At 42.1% G+C, this 12,181-nt stretch overlaps 1 protein-coding gene across 2 annotated transcripts in view; it reads right to left on the bottom strand.

Moving 5' to 3' along the window:
• Window positions 1–12,181, bottom strand: part of ME3 (malic enzyme 3) — a 128,474-nt gene that overhangs the window by 72,882 nt on the left and 43,411 nt on the right. Inside the window, exon 1 of one of the 2 annotated variants that reach the window (XM_030043107.2) lies at window positions 793–810. The exons of the other annotated variant lie outside the window; for it this stretch is intronic. Within the exon in view, the coding sequence (XP_029898967.1) occupies window positions 793–795 (3 nt within the window). The 5' untranslated portion in view covers window positions 796–810. Of the gene's footprint in view, window positions 1–792; window positions 811–12,181 lie in introns of those variants that run through there. 2 annotated transcript variants of the gene reach the window in all.

Here is a 12,181-nt window from a genome sequence, read left to right as displayed (position 1 = left end):
CCAGGGAGTTATTTAACAGTTATTTAAGGATGCGCATAGAACTGCATCAACAGCCTCTTCAATAAAAACCATGCTCTGGACAAAGGTCCAGGATCCCTAAAGATGGGATCCTCTTCATGATACCTGCGTAAGCAAACTGACAGATTTTTTTTGTTGTTGGTAAAGAACCTAACAGCAATTTAAGAAGAACAGGACAGTGTTTTGCTTGTGCCTTCATACCTCTGTAATTGTCTCAGTAGTATGCGCGTGATACTATATCCTTGTGTCTGAAAACTTGCCTAAGAGCAATAGAGTAGCTGGCAAAACCCAGGTGATCTCTACCTGAGAAAGTGGCAATCTCTACATGAGGGTGCTAGTCCAGTCCCTCTGGACCCAGAACTCAGTATAAGATGTCAGTGAGAGGCAGCAGGCTTTTCCTTCACTGGGCTGCACAGATTGGTTTGCAAGCTGGTAACATTGGGGTCTGTTTGAGGAAAATGTTTTCTGCTGGGAAGCCCTAATCAGGGCAGCAAGAGGAGTACCTGAGCGTAAGGTCTCTTGCAGTTGTTAATGCCACCACGTCTTATACTCAGTAACTCAGGAGGATCATATCCCACAGCTCTGAAAGGCTGTAATGACAACAGAAGTAGCATACTAAGCGAGTGCCAAGTGAGTCCAGCCAGCTGGTTAAGAAACTAGCTTGACAAACTGCCTAGACCTTTCTGTACAAAACAATGTGACCAAAAAAGAGTAGAATGGGATGGGCAAGGGGAAAATGAGCAGTTAATGGGTTACGAACTGTGCAGCTAATACCATGCAATGGTCAGGAGGAAACCTGTGGGATACTTCAGCTCCCACAGCAGGGTCACGCACTGCCCCAGGAGCTGACTCTCTTCCTCCAGGGCCCAAGGGGAGCTCCCAGAGAAAGTCACTTGGGCACTGGCATTTCCAAGCTCAGTTGCACTTCCATTCCTAAAGCAGTTTCTACTGCTTTATTACAACACAAATGTCGCTTGCTCATTCAGCCCCATCTCTCTCTTCTGATTTTCTTTCACAGAAAATGCAAAGAAGTTAAGTGGCAGAGCTGATAATGCTAGATTATCTTGTAGAAGTTGCTATTTCCAGGATGTATCATTTGGAGCTTCCAAGAACGTCAGTGAACATTGTGTTTGGGCTGCAGTTGTCACACACTGTCATCGTATTTCCTCTGATGACTTCCTGAAGCAAGGTTTTTGTTTTTTCTAGCTGGTATTAGATGTGTGCATGTCAGAAACTAAGGAAACAAATACTATTAGTGCCAAATCTGCAGGATGAACCTTACTGTTGCTTCACCACACAATAAAGAAAACTCGCCACTAAAATTTGGTTATTAGTAACTCTGGTTACTTTCATGAAAACATTCTGTGTATGAATAACATCAGTGGTAAATACAGAGGATCCTTCAGACAGTTCCCACGCATTTGTTGCTCTAGGCTGTGTTAGGGAACTCGGTGCACACCGATTTGAAGATCACAAAATAACTCCAGTTGGCACAGAGTGGCTATCTGCTCCCTTGGGGACAGCGGCTGTTGTGAGTCTATCAGCCTTACATTCAAGTGTATATGCTGGTTTCCAGACAGCAATGTTAAACCTTGGGTCTTGCTTTTTTAAAGAAATTAATGGACTGAGCCCTTGGTTACACAGATTGAATCCTGATACAGAGCTTGATCTCTGCACCACTGCAGCGTCCAGGCTTCTGAGACAGGGCAGATACCACGTCCCAGGGCAAGTTGTGTGCAAGCTGCGTACATGCTGTCCAGGGTATCTAGTGCTGGAAGAAGCTTTCAGAGAAAGTCAAGTAGATCCAGGGTGTGACCTTCTGGAAATGACCAAAAGTTTTTCCCTTCGGCAGCTCTATCCCTCACAATTCAAAACAACCTTTTATTCCTAAAGCCCTGTCAACTCAACCCTTCAAAACCATGAAGCACAACGAAGGAGAGCCTAACCACAAACAGAGTCTGGACTCCCTGAAGGAAGGAGGGCAGCGTATCCGTGGCCGAGTCCCAGGATGACGGTCAGTGATATGATGTCTAAAGATGAGCACCTAGGAGGATCTAAAGACAAAAGCACTGAGTTAATCCTTCTGCTAGAATGAATTTCAAAAATGAAAACTTTAAAGCCAATTTCAGAAGTTTGTCTGAAAGCCATCTCTTCTGCCCAAGGCTTGCAGTTTTGTTCTGAGCTTAACGCAGGCATTTGTTCAGCAGCAGGCTACGGTGGAAATGATGAAGCTGGCATTTAGGCCATGCAAAATCATACCCTGTATGTACTGAAAGGGAAAGCAAAGTGGACTAAGCTTTCTTTGTTCCTTAGCCGGAGGGTTTGGCTTAGCATGCAGCCTAGCCCTTCTTTCCAGCTTAAGACAAATTGGATTCCAGTGGTAAAGCCCTGGCTCCAGTGAATTACATGGCAAAACTCATGTTGAATCCAGAGCAGATCAGATACGATGAGTCTTTGGGATTTGTTTAATAGACAAAAACATAAATGTAAATAATGACAATTATTCCATTATTATTAAAAAATAAAACCTCCTTTAAGTGAAAGGTGAAGCAATGGCAAGACATACCAAGGTTTAATCACATTAAATCTGCAAGGTCCTGTGAGGAGCAGGGAGTTGGACTCAATTATCCTTATGGGTCCCTTCCAACTTGAGATATTCTATGATTCTACAATATTATAGACTTAAGGTTTCTAAAATAAATATAACTTCTGTAACAAAAGAAATGTTACATTATCAAGCTACATTTCTTGGAAGGAAAACTCACGCTTTTTAGTTTACATAGAGTCAACAGAGTCAAAGTTCAGTATCGGGTACTGTATGTAACAAATGCCAATGAAGTACACTCTTCTAGACATAAATCCTTTCATTTCTGCTACTCTGAAATGTCTCACCTTAATATCTTTGGATCTGAGTTTAGCTAGCAGGTACAGTATCTTTTCTCCATTTGGGCTAACCACAAAGTTGGAAAACCAACTCATATTTGATAAAGGAGAACTTGTTTTCTTTCTCCATTCTTTTACCAAAACAGAATCAAATCTATTAAGTCAAAATGAAAATGGAATTTTCATTTACTTAATGAAAACAGAGCCATATTTTCCAAGGGTCTTTAGGTACTTGTAGATGCAGAAAGATATCTACTGGGATTATCAAAGATATATTAATAGGGATAGGTCTCTAATTTGCATTGTGTTCAAATCCCAGAGATTTAATATAGCACTGCCTAAATACTGCCACAACTCTGATTGGAAAGGTAACAAGAAACTACAGATTCTCTAGTGGCTGTTAGTATTTTATTTATTGTATACAATTGCTTTTCTCAGTAAAATAAAATTATCCTAAGAGAGGCTGGCTACACAAAAAAAAAAGCCATTAGAAATTGCTTTCAACGAGAGCTCTAATTTCTAGCCAAATAGCCCTAATATAAAGTCAGAGTAAAAGCATCTGGAAAAGGAAAAAAGAAGAACACGTATAAATGGATCTAGACAAACTACCTTACTGCTTAAGTAAAAACAAAGTTTTGGGGCTGCCTTCTGATAACAAGAACTTGCTTACAGACAAACACATGCATAACCATTGCCAGCCAAGGAGAAAGAACATTTAGGAAAACAAACAAAAAACAGAAAATAAGGTTTCCTGCTTGTTATAGGTCAGCCCATCTCACCCCAGTGAGCCAGCACTTCCCCCCAGATCATTTACTCCAGTTGGATGCTGTTTCTGCACCACAGCGTTGTAACTGGTGAGTTGCTTCCACTACAGAGTTTCACTTCATTCAGAGGCCTATGTGAGTTTTCTGGATATACAGTTTGTTGGACAACGAAGTTCCTCACCTTCTAATTTTGAGACCTCCTCTGCAATTTCCAAGGCTCAAAGCATCCCAGCATATTAAGAAGATGTGCATGTGCTTGGCATTTATTGGTTTGTTAATGAGAGAATCCAGAATCCCTAATTAGGAGGTTAGTGTCCCTAGCAGAAGTGCTTAAGATAAAATGGCATTTCAGGAAAGCCTCTACCAGTTGATTTCTTCTATTTAACCATGAACAAAAAAAAAAGCAAACAAACCCCCTTAGAAGTAAATGCGTAACACATTTTTTACACGGAGCCATGTAAATGTAATTTTTCTGTTTGTTTGGGGTTTTTTTTTTGCTTTAGAGGAAGAGGGAATAATGATGCACAGGTATTAAACTGTACCACGGAGACAGACACATTCTGTTAGCATGGTTTTGTCAGGAACCATTTGATTACTTGGAGCTTTCTTTAGAGCCTGGAGCAGAGCCAGGTGGTGCCTATTGATGGCACTGAAAGCAGAGAAATGTGGTGGAGGTCAGTCACCAGAAGAGACCTTTCTGCTTCCGCTTTGCCAAGTTGCTTGACGAGGTGGCTGATGGAAGCAGCAGCTTTTCATCGGTTACAATGTGATTCTTTCAGGCTCTTTCTCATCTCAGCCTTATTGTCAGCACCATACACAGGCCAGTGCTGAGTTCTGCAATGAAATCACCATAGAAATGACATGGCGAGCATTTACTGACCTCCTAACTGCGTTTCCTTGTCCTGAAATAAATTTGAGCTCAGTTATTACGGCGCCTCTGATTTAATTAATTGGCGTTTGGGAGACACTCAAATGCTTCAAATGGGATCTTTTCTTAGGGTCAAATCCTGTCCCTATTGTAGCCTACGGGAATTTTGCCATCGGACTTTAATGAGACAACAATTTGGCCATTAATCCATGAAAATTTGCTACTGTAGTTCATGCTGCCCTCCCATTTAGGACCCTGTTGTTCAATTCACTCTGAACCAGCTTGTTTTCACTTTCAAGAGAATTGCACAGACTAGAGAGTAATTCAAACAACAAATTCAGCAATAGCAGGCATTAGCTGCGTTAACTATATGACTGCTGGGTGGACACTGCCAAACCCAGCTGCAGAATCTTCCCAAACCTGCTAACAGTCACTAAGTCAATGAAAACACTGAAGAAGCATCTTCCCCCTCCTTTCAAGAAAAAGACAACAAAAGCCCCATAAACAAGGAGTTTCTATGGTGCACAGCCTGGGACCATTAATGCCTTTCATTTCCAAGAGCAGGAGCTGATTTCTTTAGGTCAGGGAACACTCAGGATCAAATTCTGCTCTAGATGTACGTCAGGGCTCACATTAATGGGAGCGTACCTTAGGGCAGGCCTTCCAAATTGCCACTTGCACATCCTGGCTGACTTCTATAAGCTTCTATCTATCATAACATATTGCATTTTTGTAGTGTCGTTTGAGTTGTAGGTCACTGAAAATCTTCCAGAGAGATGCAAATGTTCTTTTAGAAATGTCCGTACACTGTTTGCTGTTTAGCAGACGTGCACTTGTGTTCCTAACCACCCTTCACAGACATGCTTAGAAGCAATTCACACACTCCTGGGGTTCACAGGTTAAACAACGGTGGTATAGAAAATACAGCAGATTTTCAGAGGTGACCTAGGTCAGAATAACTTCCACTAATTTTATGTCTGCTAGCTGACTTTTCCTAGGTTGGCAACTGCTCATTGCCCTCGTCCACAGCTAATTCTAAGTTATACTTCTAGACTTCATTCCTACAACATTTTGCAGCACCTGGAGAAATACCTTTATAAATACAATGGCAGATTTCTCTGTGTGGAAGGGGGTTAAATAAGATAATATCCAGGTTTCTGTGTCTCTGGTTAATAAAACATAACATTTCTCTCCTGTTGCCTCTCATCAACCCTATTTAAGTGATCTGGCATGCTCTGAAAATGCACAACAAGGGCTCTATTATGTACACGCACTAGGTACAGCAGGTTTCACTGGACTGTAACTGATTTGTTTCAGATGAAGGGATGCTGTTAACCACCACTGTGAATATAATTGCTTAGTTGATTTCCACATTCTTGTCATTGTTGGCCTGGCTACTGCAAGAACAAGCTGGTGAGGAATTCCCTAATGCTGGTTAAAAAAAGAAAAAAAAAAAAAAAAGGAAGTCTTCAGGTCAAATCAGGAGTTCATCCAGACATGCCCGCACCAGAGGCAATACAAATACCCCCCTTCACCACTTCACTGCTTGTCCTTTACTCCTTCTTTAGACCAGAACCAAATCCAGGAGGAGAAACCCTCCAGGTGAAGAGGGAAGGGGAACTTCACAGATAGTCAAAATACCGAGGTGCCACCTCTGAGCGAGCTCGGGGATGCATAATATCTGATTGCTTTTGTCACACGTGGCAGGGGCTCAGAAGGCTTTAGCAGACTTTCACTACAGGCTGTCGCTTGCAGCCCATCCTTGCACAAAGCACGGCTCTGCTCCTGACACATTACCTCTGTAGCATGTCCTGCGCTATTAAGTTTGTGGGAAAGCCCCCAAATTCCGACTGAGATCAGAGTTGGGTGCTCCCACCACAGCAGAAAGAAAAGCCGCAGTTAATTCATCACACGGGGACTTGCCAGTTCTGGACTGAGTTCCCTCCCCTCTCACAGGCTCAGAGCAGAGTATTCCCACCTTGGAGCCCGGTGGCACCTGCAGCCTCCAACAAAGACTGATGCCCACCCGTGCCAGACGCTATATATACACAGGGTACATATATTCTGATCTAAAGCTTGTTGAGCAGTGTAGCACTAGGAGTGGGAATGTTATGGGGAAGGTTTTCGCAGAGGCGTAACTGGAGAAGTCTGCTAATCCATAGGGACTGGGTATCCAGGTGACCTTAATGTGTCTCTGCTGCCATTGCACACTACATTTCTAATCCAGATTCTTTGGAGTCTTTTACTTGAGTGAGGAGAAAGGTTTTTTTCACTGCGTTCATCACTGCAGGTTTGAATCTTCTCCCTGTGATCATTTTGTCTCTCTCATGGAAACGTCCCCTGCACATCCTTCCTACTCTGACTTCATTCTTTTCCAAACACCAGAAATGAAGGCCTCCTGATTTTACAAAGGCTTTTGGACATGTTTTTTTTTCCTCATTTGACATGTCAAGTGTACACATAATTCTTTAGAGAATGGGAGTCCTAGGCTTGCTTTCTTACCTTTTAACTTATCTCCTTTGTCATTACTATCTAAATCTATGGTGTACTGCGTTATTCATTTCTCAGTAAAACTCCTTTGAAAATAAGGAGGAAACTATCATTTATAGCATTTTGAACATTTTACTTGTTTTAAGTAATTAATCAACATAAATTCTCCTTATTAAAAAAACAGTGGTGAGACATAGCCCTTTATAGAAACAGCCTGGCAGCATTTAGTATAGACAACTACACTTAGGAGCATCACTTCACAGCAGCACAAACAAATAAGCTCAATGCATTCCAGGTACTAGGAGAGGACTGTGAGCTGCAGACAGACTGAGAGAAGGGGAGTATATTTCTTTTCAATAAATGCTAAAGTTTTGTTCTGGACTATGAACAAACCCTCAAAAATATTCGTATTAGAATAGCTTGTCATGCATCACAGCCTTAGGGTCCAAAGCACACTATAAAAAAAGAAAAAAGAGATCAAAACAAAGCAATGAAAAAAAGATAGGCTCTATCCCAAAGAGACAACTGGTAAAGAGAGGCAGAAGACAACAGAGGAGCAATACTGATTAGCACGACAAGCTTCATCCTCAGCACAAGTCTCGCAATACTCTCAGCATGCCCGCAGCCAAGTCAGTAAGTCAGCTCAAAAATATTTGTTATGTTAAAGTAATCTTTCTGTGCAAGTCATTTTGCTCTAGGATGACATTCGTCTCAGAGTAAAACACAGAGGATCTTTGGCTGAATTCTTATTGTGAGTGACACGGAGAAAAAACCCTCGCCATAGGACACCGATTTATTGCCTATGGCTCCATTGAAATGTCTGCATAGAAAATCGGGCTACTCCCAACGAGCTGCATGACACCCAGCTGAGCGTGCCACGCAAATTAGGAGCTCACAGTGCCAGCTTTGGCAATAACCAGGCCTGTTGGGGAAAGATGTGGCTAAGCAGGAAAATCATGCTATAGCATAACAGACTGCCAAGGAATGCTTCCTCAGAGGGACTATATATCTATTGAGCAGACATTATGGATCTATACACTAAAGCGGAAAAGAGAGCATGTTGTTCTTTGTAAGAGCAAGAAACGCCGAGCAAGAGACGCTCCAAATTTCTGCCTTGCTTCACGTAATTGGGATGCATTACCAACCACAGGAGGTACGTAATCAGCATAAATTACTTGATCATTAGCTACCTAATATGCAACAGTTACCCTCAGAATTAATTGGGTGAACCAGGAAGGGCAGAATAAAAGTAGACAATGACACTGTATGAGATTTTTCCTGCTAATACCACTCAGTAGCAGCAGCAGACCAGCCTTAACTGCTTCTCCCAAAATTTTAACCAAAGTTTTCCTTGGAACATTCAAAAGGAAAAAGGCTAGGAAAGCTTAGTGGTGTGATGCTGTGGCAGTGTGCTTCCCCCCTGCCCTTTTCTGCTTAAGCAATAGCTACCAGTGGTGGTGGTGATGGCTGCATCCGGATTAAGTTGAACTCTGGGGAGACAGATAACAACACAATAGCTAAGGGCTATAAATCTTGCTCAACAGCTGAGGGCTAGTTGAGCATGTGCCAACCAAAATATGGCTGGTATGCAAATATGAATATAAGTCAATCATCTTACTCCTTAAATAGTGGAGAGCCCAGGGCCTGTTGAGCTCTCCTGCATGGCAGTGGGCTGTACGCCAGGATCTCCCCCTGAGTAGGGATGCCTCTCAGGGTTACTCCTCGAGGTTGAGAGATTCCTTGCTGCAATAGATTCTCGGTAAGTGATTAACAGTGTGCTAAACTTTGAAATCTCAGCTAGGTGATATAAAGGATTGATTGCACATATATAATCCTTTAGACATGAACCGCTGCCCAAGTCTGGGACTAGGAGTGGATCCAGCCACACCTAGACTCCTCTCTGAGGAGTTTAGAAAGCAAGGGGGTCCTTTCTGAACCTCGTCACTCAACGGGACTGTCTCCCTGACAGTTTTGTCTGTCCCTGTCCTCTCTGCAGTAAATACTCAGGTGTACCTTGCCATCGAATCTTGTTAAACCACTGGCGCATTTACCACTGAACTTTGTTAACTCCCTGCCTTATATCAATAAAAATATACCGTTGTTTCTCTCTTGCGAGTGAAGTGCATGACTCCATCCGTGACAGATGCCCATAACAATACGATGCCCATAACAATGTGATGCTAATGATTCTCCACACTAAAAACCCCAAAAGTAGAATTACACAATTGGTGTAAACTGGGGAAGACCCTATGGGGGAAGCTGTGGGCCTAGAAAGAGCTTGTGTTTCTTCAGTGGAGAAATGATTATGTGCTTGGAAAGTAATTTCATGGCATTTACCTGGAAGAAGGATATTTCCACAGAACATTGCTATATATGTTTTTGCTGACCAGACTTAGCTAGTTATAGAACTACATAAGTTATAGATCATCCATCTATTTATACTAGTGACCAAAAAAAATAAAGACAAATACTAAAAACCAACAATCTAAATAAATGTTGAAAGATAGTTAATGCTCCAAGTATGGTATATATGAATGCTCAGAAATCTTGTATTTGAGTCCCTAAAGACATTATTTTTATCACCCATTAATTTCTAAAGGAAAAAAAAAAAAAGCAACATGTGGATTGATATGGGGTCTTCTTCTCAGGACATCTCAAAGAAACCCAAAGTCCTTCTGTCTTGTATAATTTGTGTAAAGTTTTATATATAAAAAAAGACACTTTTGCTAAGAGAGAGAGTCCTTCCCAATGTTCTCTTGCCTGGTGGCTCAGGCTCAACCTGGGTTAACGTCACCCACCCCTCACACCAGGAATGCCTCATCAGTGTTAATGCTGGTGGTCTCCTGCCTCACCAGAATGCTCCTAGCAGGGCACGGGTATCTAAGCAAAGCTAAGGTTTGGGTAAAACAACACCATTTCTCACAGCTGAAAAAAAAAGCCTAAGAGAGGCAATACCGCTGTATCTCATCTGCAGCCAAGTTTCTCAGCTCGGGTGATAGTACCCTGTAAATGCTTACTTCTTCCCACTGATTATAAGGGAAGACCAGGGAACTACCTCTGCTGTAGATGTCTACACCCAGTGCGTGTCCAGAGCAGACCAAGGAGAATGTGGGTCAGGAGGCTCTAAGGAGAAGTTTTGGGATGGCACTACACCAAAGGGTATAGATGGCTCCTAGTAATATTCCATCACCAGGGACGTTGTATTTCAGCCCTATAACATTCTTTCACAAATTTTGTGAATACATCATTGATCCTACGAATCTGACATGTAGTAAATAATAAGTTAAATATGATCTCAATTCTCCCAATAGCTCACTTTCCACATACATTTTACTGCAAATACAAAGACACTTCAGCTTTCCAGCACCGCTGCCACATGAAGTTCACAAGTTGAATTTCGTGGTCTGCAGCTGAAATGTGCAAAATGAGTTTTCAGTTTTACTGCACCAAAGGGAAGTTTTTCCAGACTGCATAAGAACTGTAGCCAAACATAGATGTTTAGCTTCAGCCTTGCAGGAAGGGCTGAGAAGCACGCGCAAAGCATGCTCCTGCCAGCACAGCCCTTCAGGGAGGTCACAGGCTAAAGGTTTACAGCACTTTCCCTAAAATGAGAAAGGAATTAATTCATTGTTTCCATACTGGACAAAAGGTTAAAGGAAGACTCTCAAAGGCCAGGGCTCAGAGGTAAGCAGATGGAGCCTACCAAATATTCTGCAGACTTCCTTCTCAAACTACCATGGCACCGTAGGAGGGGGTCTCAGCTAGTGAGACCCAGAGCGGTTGTCCTGGAGGTGGTACTAACAGAGCTGCCCCAAACAGATTATAAAGCATAGGAAGGTCCAGCTGGTACAGGCACGCAGCAGAGCACAAATATGCACCTGCAAGATAAGCAATGATTTTGATATATCAGTATCTTAACTTGGTAAGGGAGTTGTTTTTTGAAAAGTTGGTAAGTGTAGCAGCTTTGGTGGTACTCAAAGGAAGTTCTTTCTAATGTGGGGGAAAATGAGGGAAAGCAGAAAATATAACAAGGGAATGATGGAGGCTCATGTTGCAGGCTGCTTTGAATTGGGAGTCAACATCTTGACAATAAATAAAAGAAGCCATGCAATGAGAATCACCTGTGAACCGCTCTTACCGCAAAGACTGGTTTGATTCACTACAGAAAAGCGGTGAAAGGATAGCAGCGCACAGAAAAGCTAGGAACAAAGCAAAAATGCTTCAGGTTAATTCAGATACAGAATTCTAAAAGCCTGGATGAAATTATAGCTGTGTGACATTTTAGCATAAGAAAGACCATACATTAGAGATGTTACGCCAAAAGCAGTTGATAACATGCAGACAGACTGAGTACAACCTTTAGAGAGACACAGGGTATGGGTTAAGCATCAGGATGGAGGTTACTGCTGCTTACAGCGATCCAAAAAGAAGGTAGGGAATGAAGTATCAAGTTCTCCATCCTAGGTACGCAGAGGCTAGCTAATAGCTAGATATCCCTTACGAAAGGTCAGATAAGATTGAATCTGAATTAGGCTAAAATTGTAGCTCAGAGAGAAAGGACTGTAGTTTGGAAAGAGATTTGCGTGTGGAGAACTATAACCATAAGATATACATGTAGTGATAGTAGTTGCATTTGTAATTACAGTTAGAGTTTCTCAAAGATCAAGGGAAGAGAAGGGGACAAATGGCAGAAGATCTTCCCCCAAGAAGTCCACCAGTGAAAAGAAAAGAAAAATGTGATGAGAGAAGTATGAGTAGAGGCAAATAGCCACAGATGGCAAAGGATGTCAGGGCTTCAGAAGAGAGATGTCATGGACTTTGTTGAAGGTGGTGGACAGTGGGACAGAAGGAAGAGTGTAAAATACAGTCTTTGAGTTTTTCCTAAGACAAGGTCACCAGAAATGTTTCTCCCAGCAGCAATATGCAGCGTGTGTCACAGTTATTTAGAGCACAGAGAAACGCTGCATTTGAAATTTTATTAAAGAAGGAGAAACTCCCATATCACCAGGATCTGGTCCACTAACTTCCAATTCCTGGTGTCACAGCTGTTCCCTCTGCAAAAAAAAATAATTGTGATGCAAAGGATTTATGACTTCCCTAAGGCACAGCTCAGCTGCAAATAGGAGAACGGGAGAAACATGTGGATGAAAAGCATAGC

This window comes from Aquila chrysaetos, chromosome 19 (assembly GCF_900496995.4).
Source record: "Aquila chrysaetos chrysaetos chromosome 19, bAquChr1.4, whole genome shotgun sequence".
NCBI classification, from domain to species: Eukaryota; Metazoa; Chordata; class Aves; order Accipitriformes; family Accipitridae; genus Aquila; species Aquila chrysaetos.
This window is presented reverse-complemented; position numbering and strand designations above follow the sequence as displayed.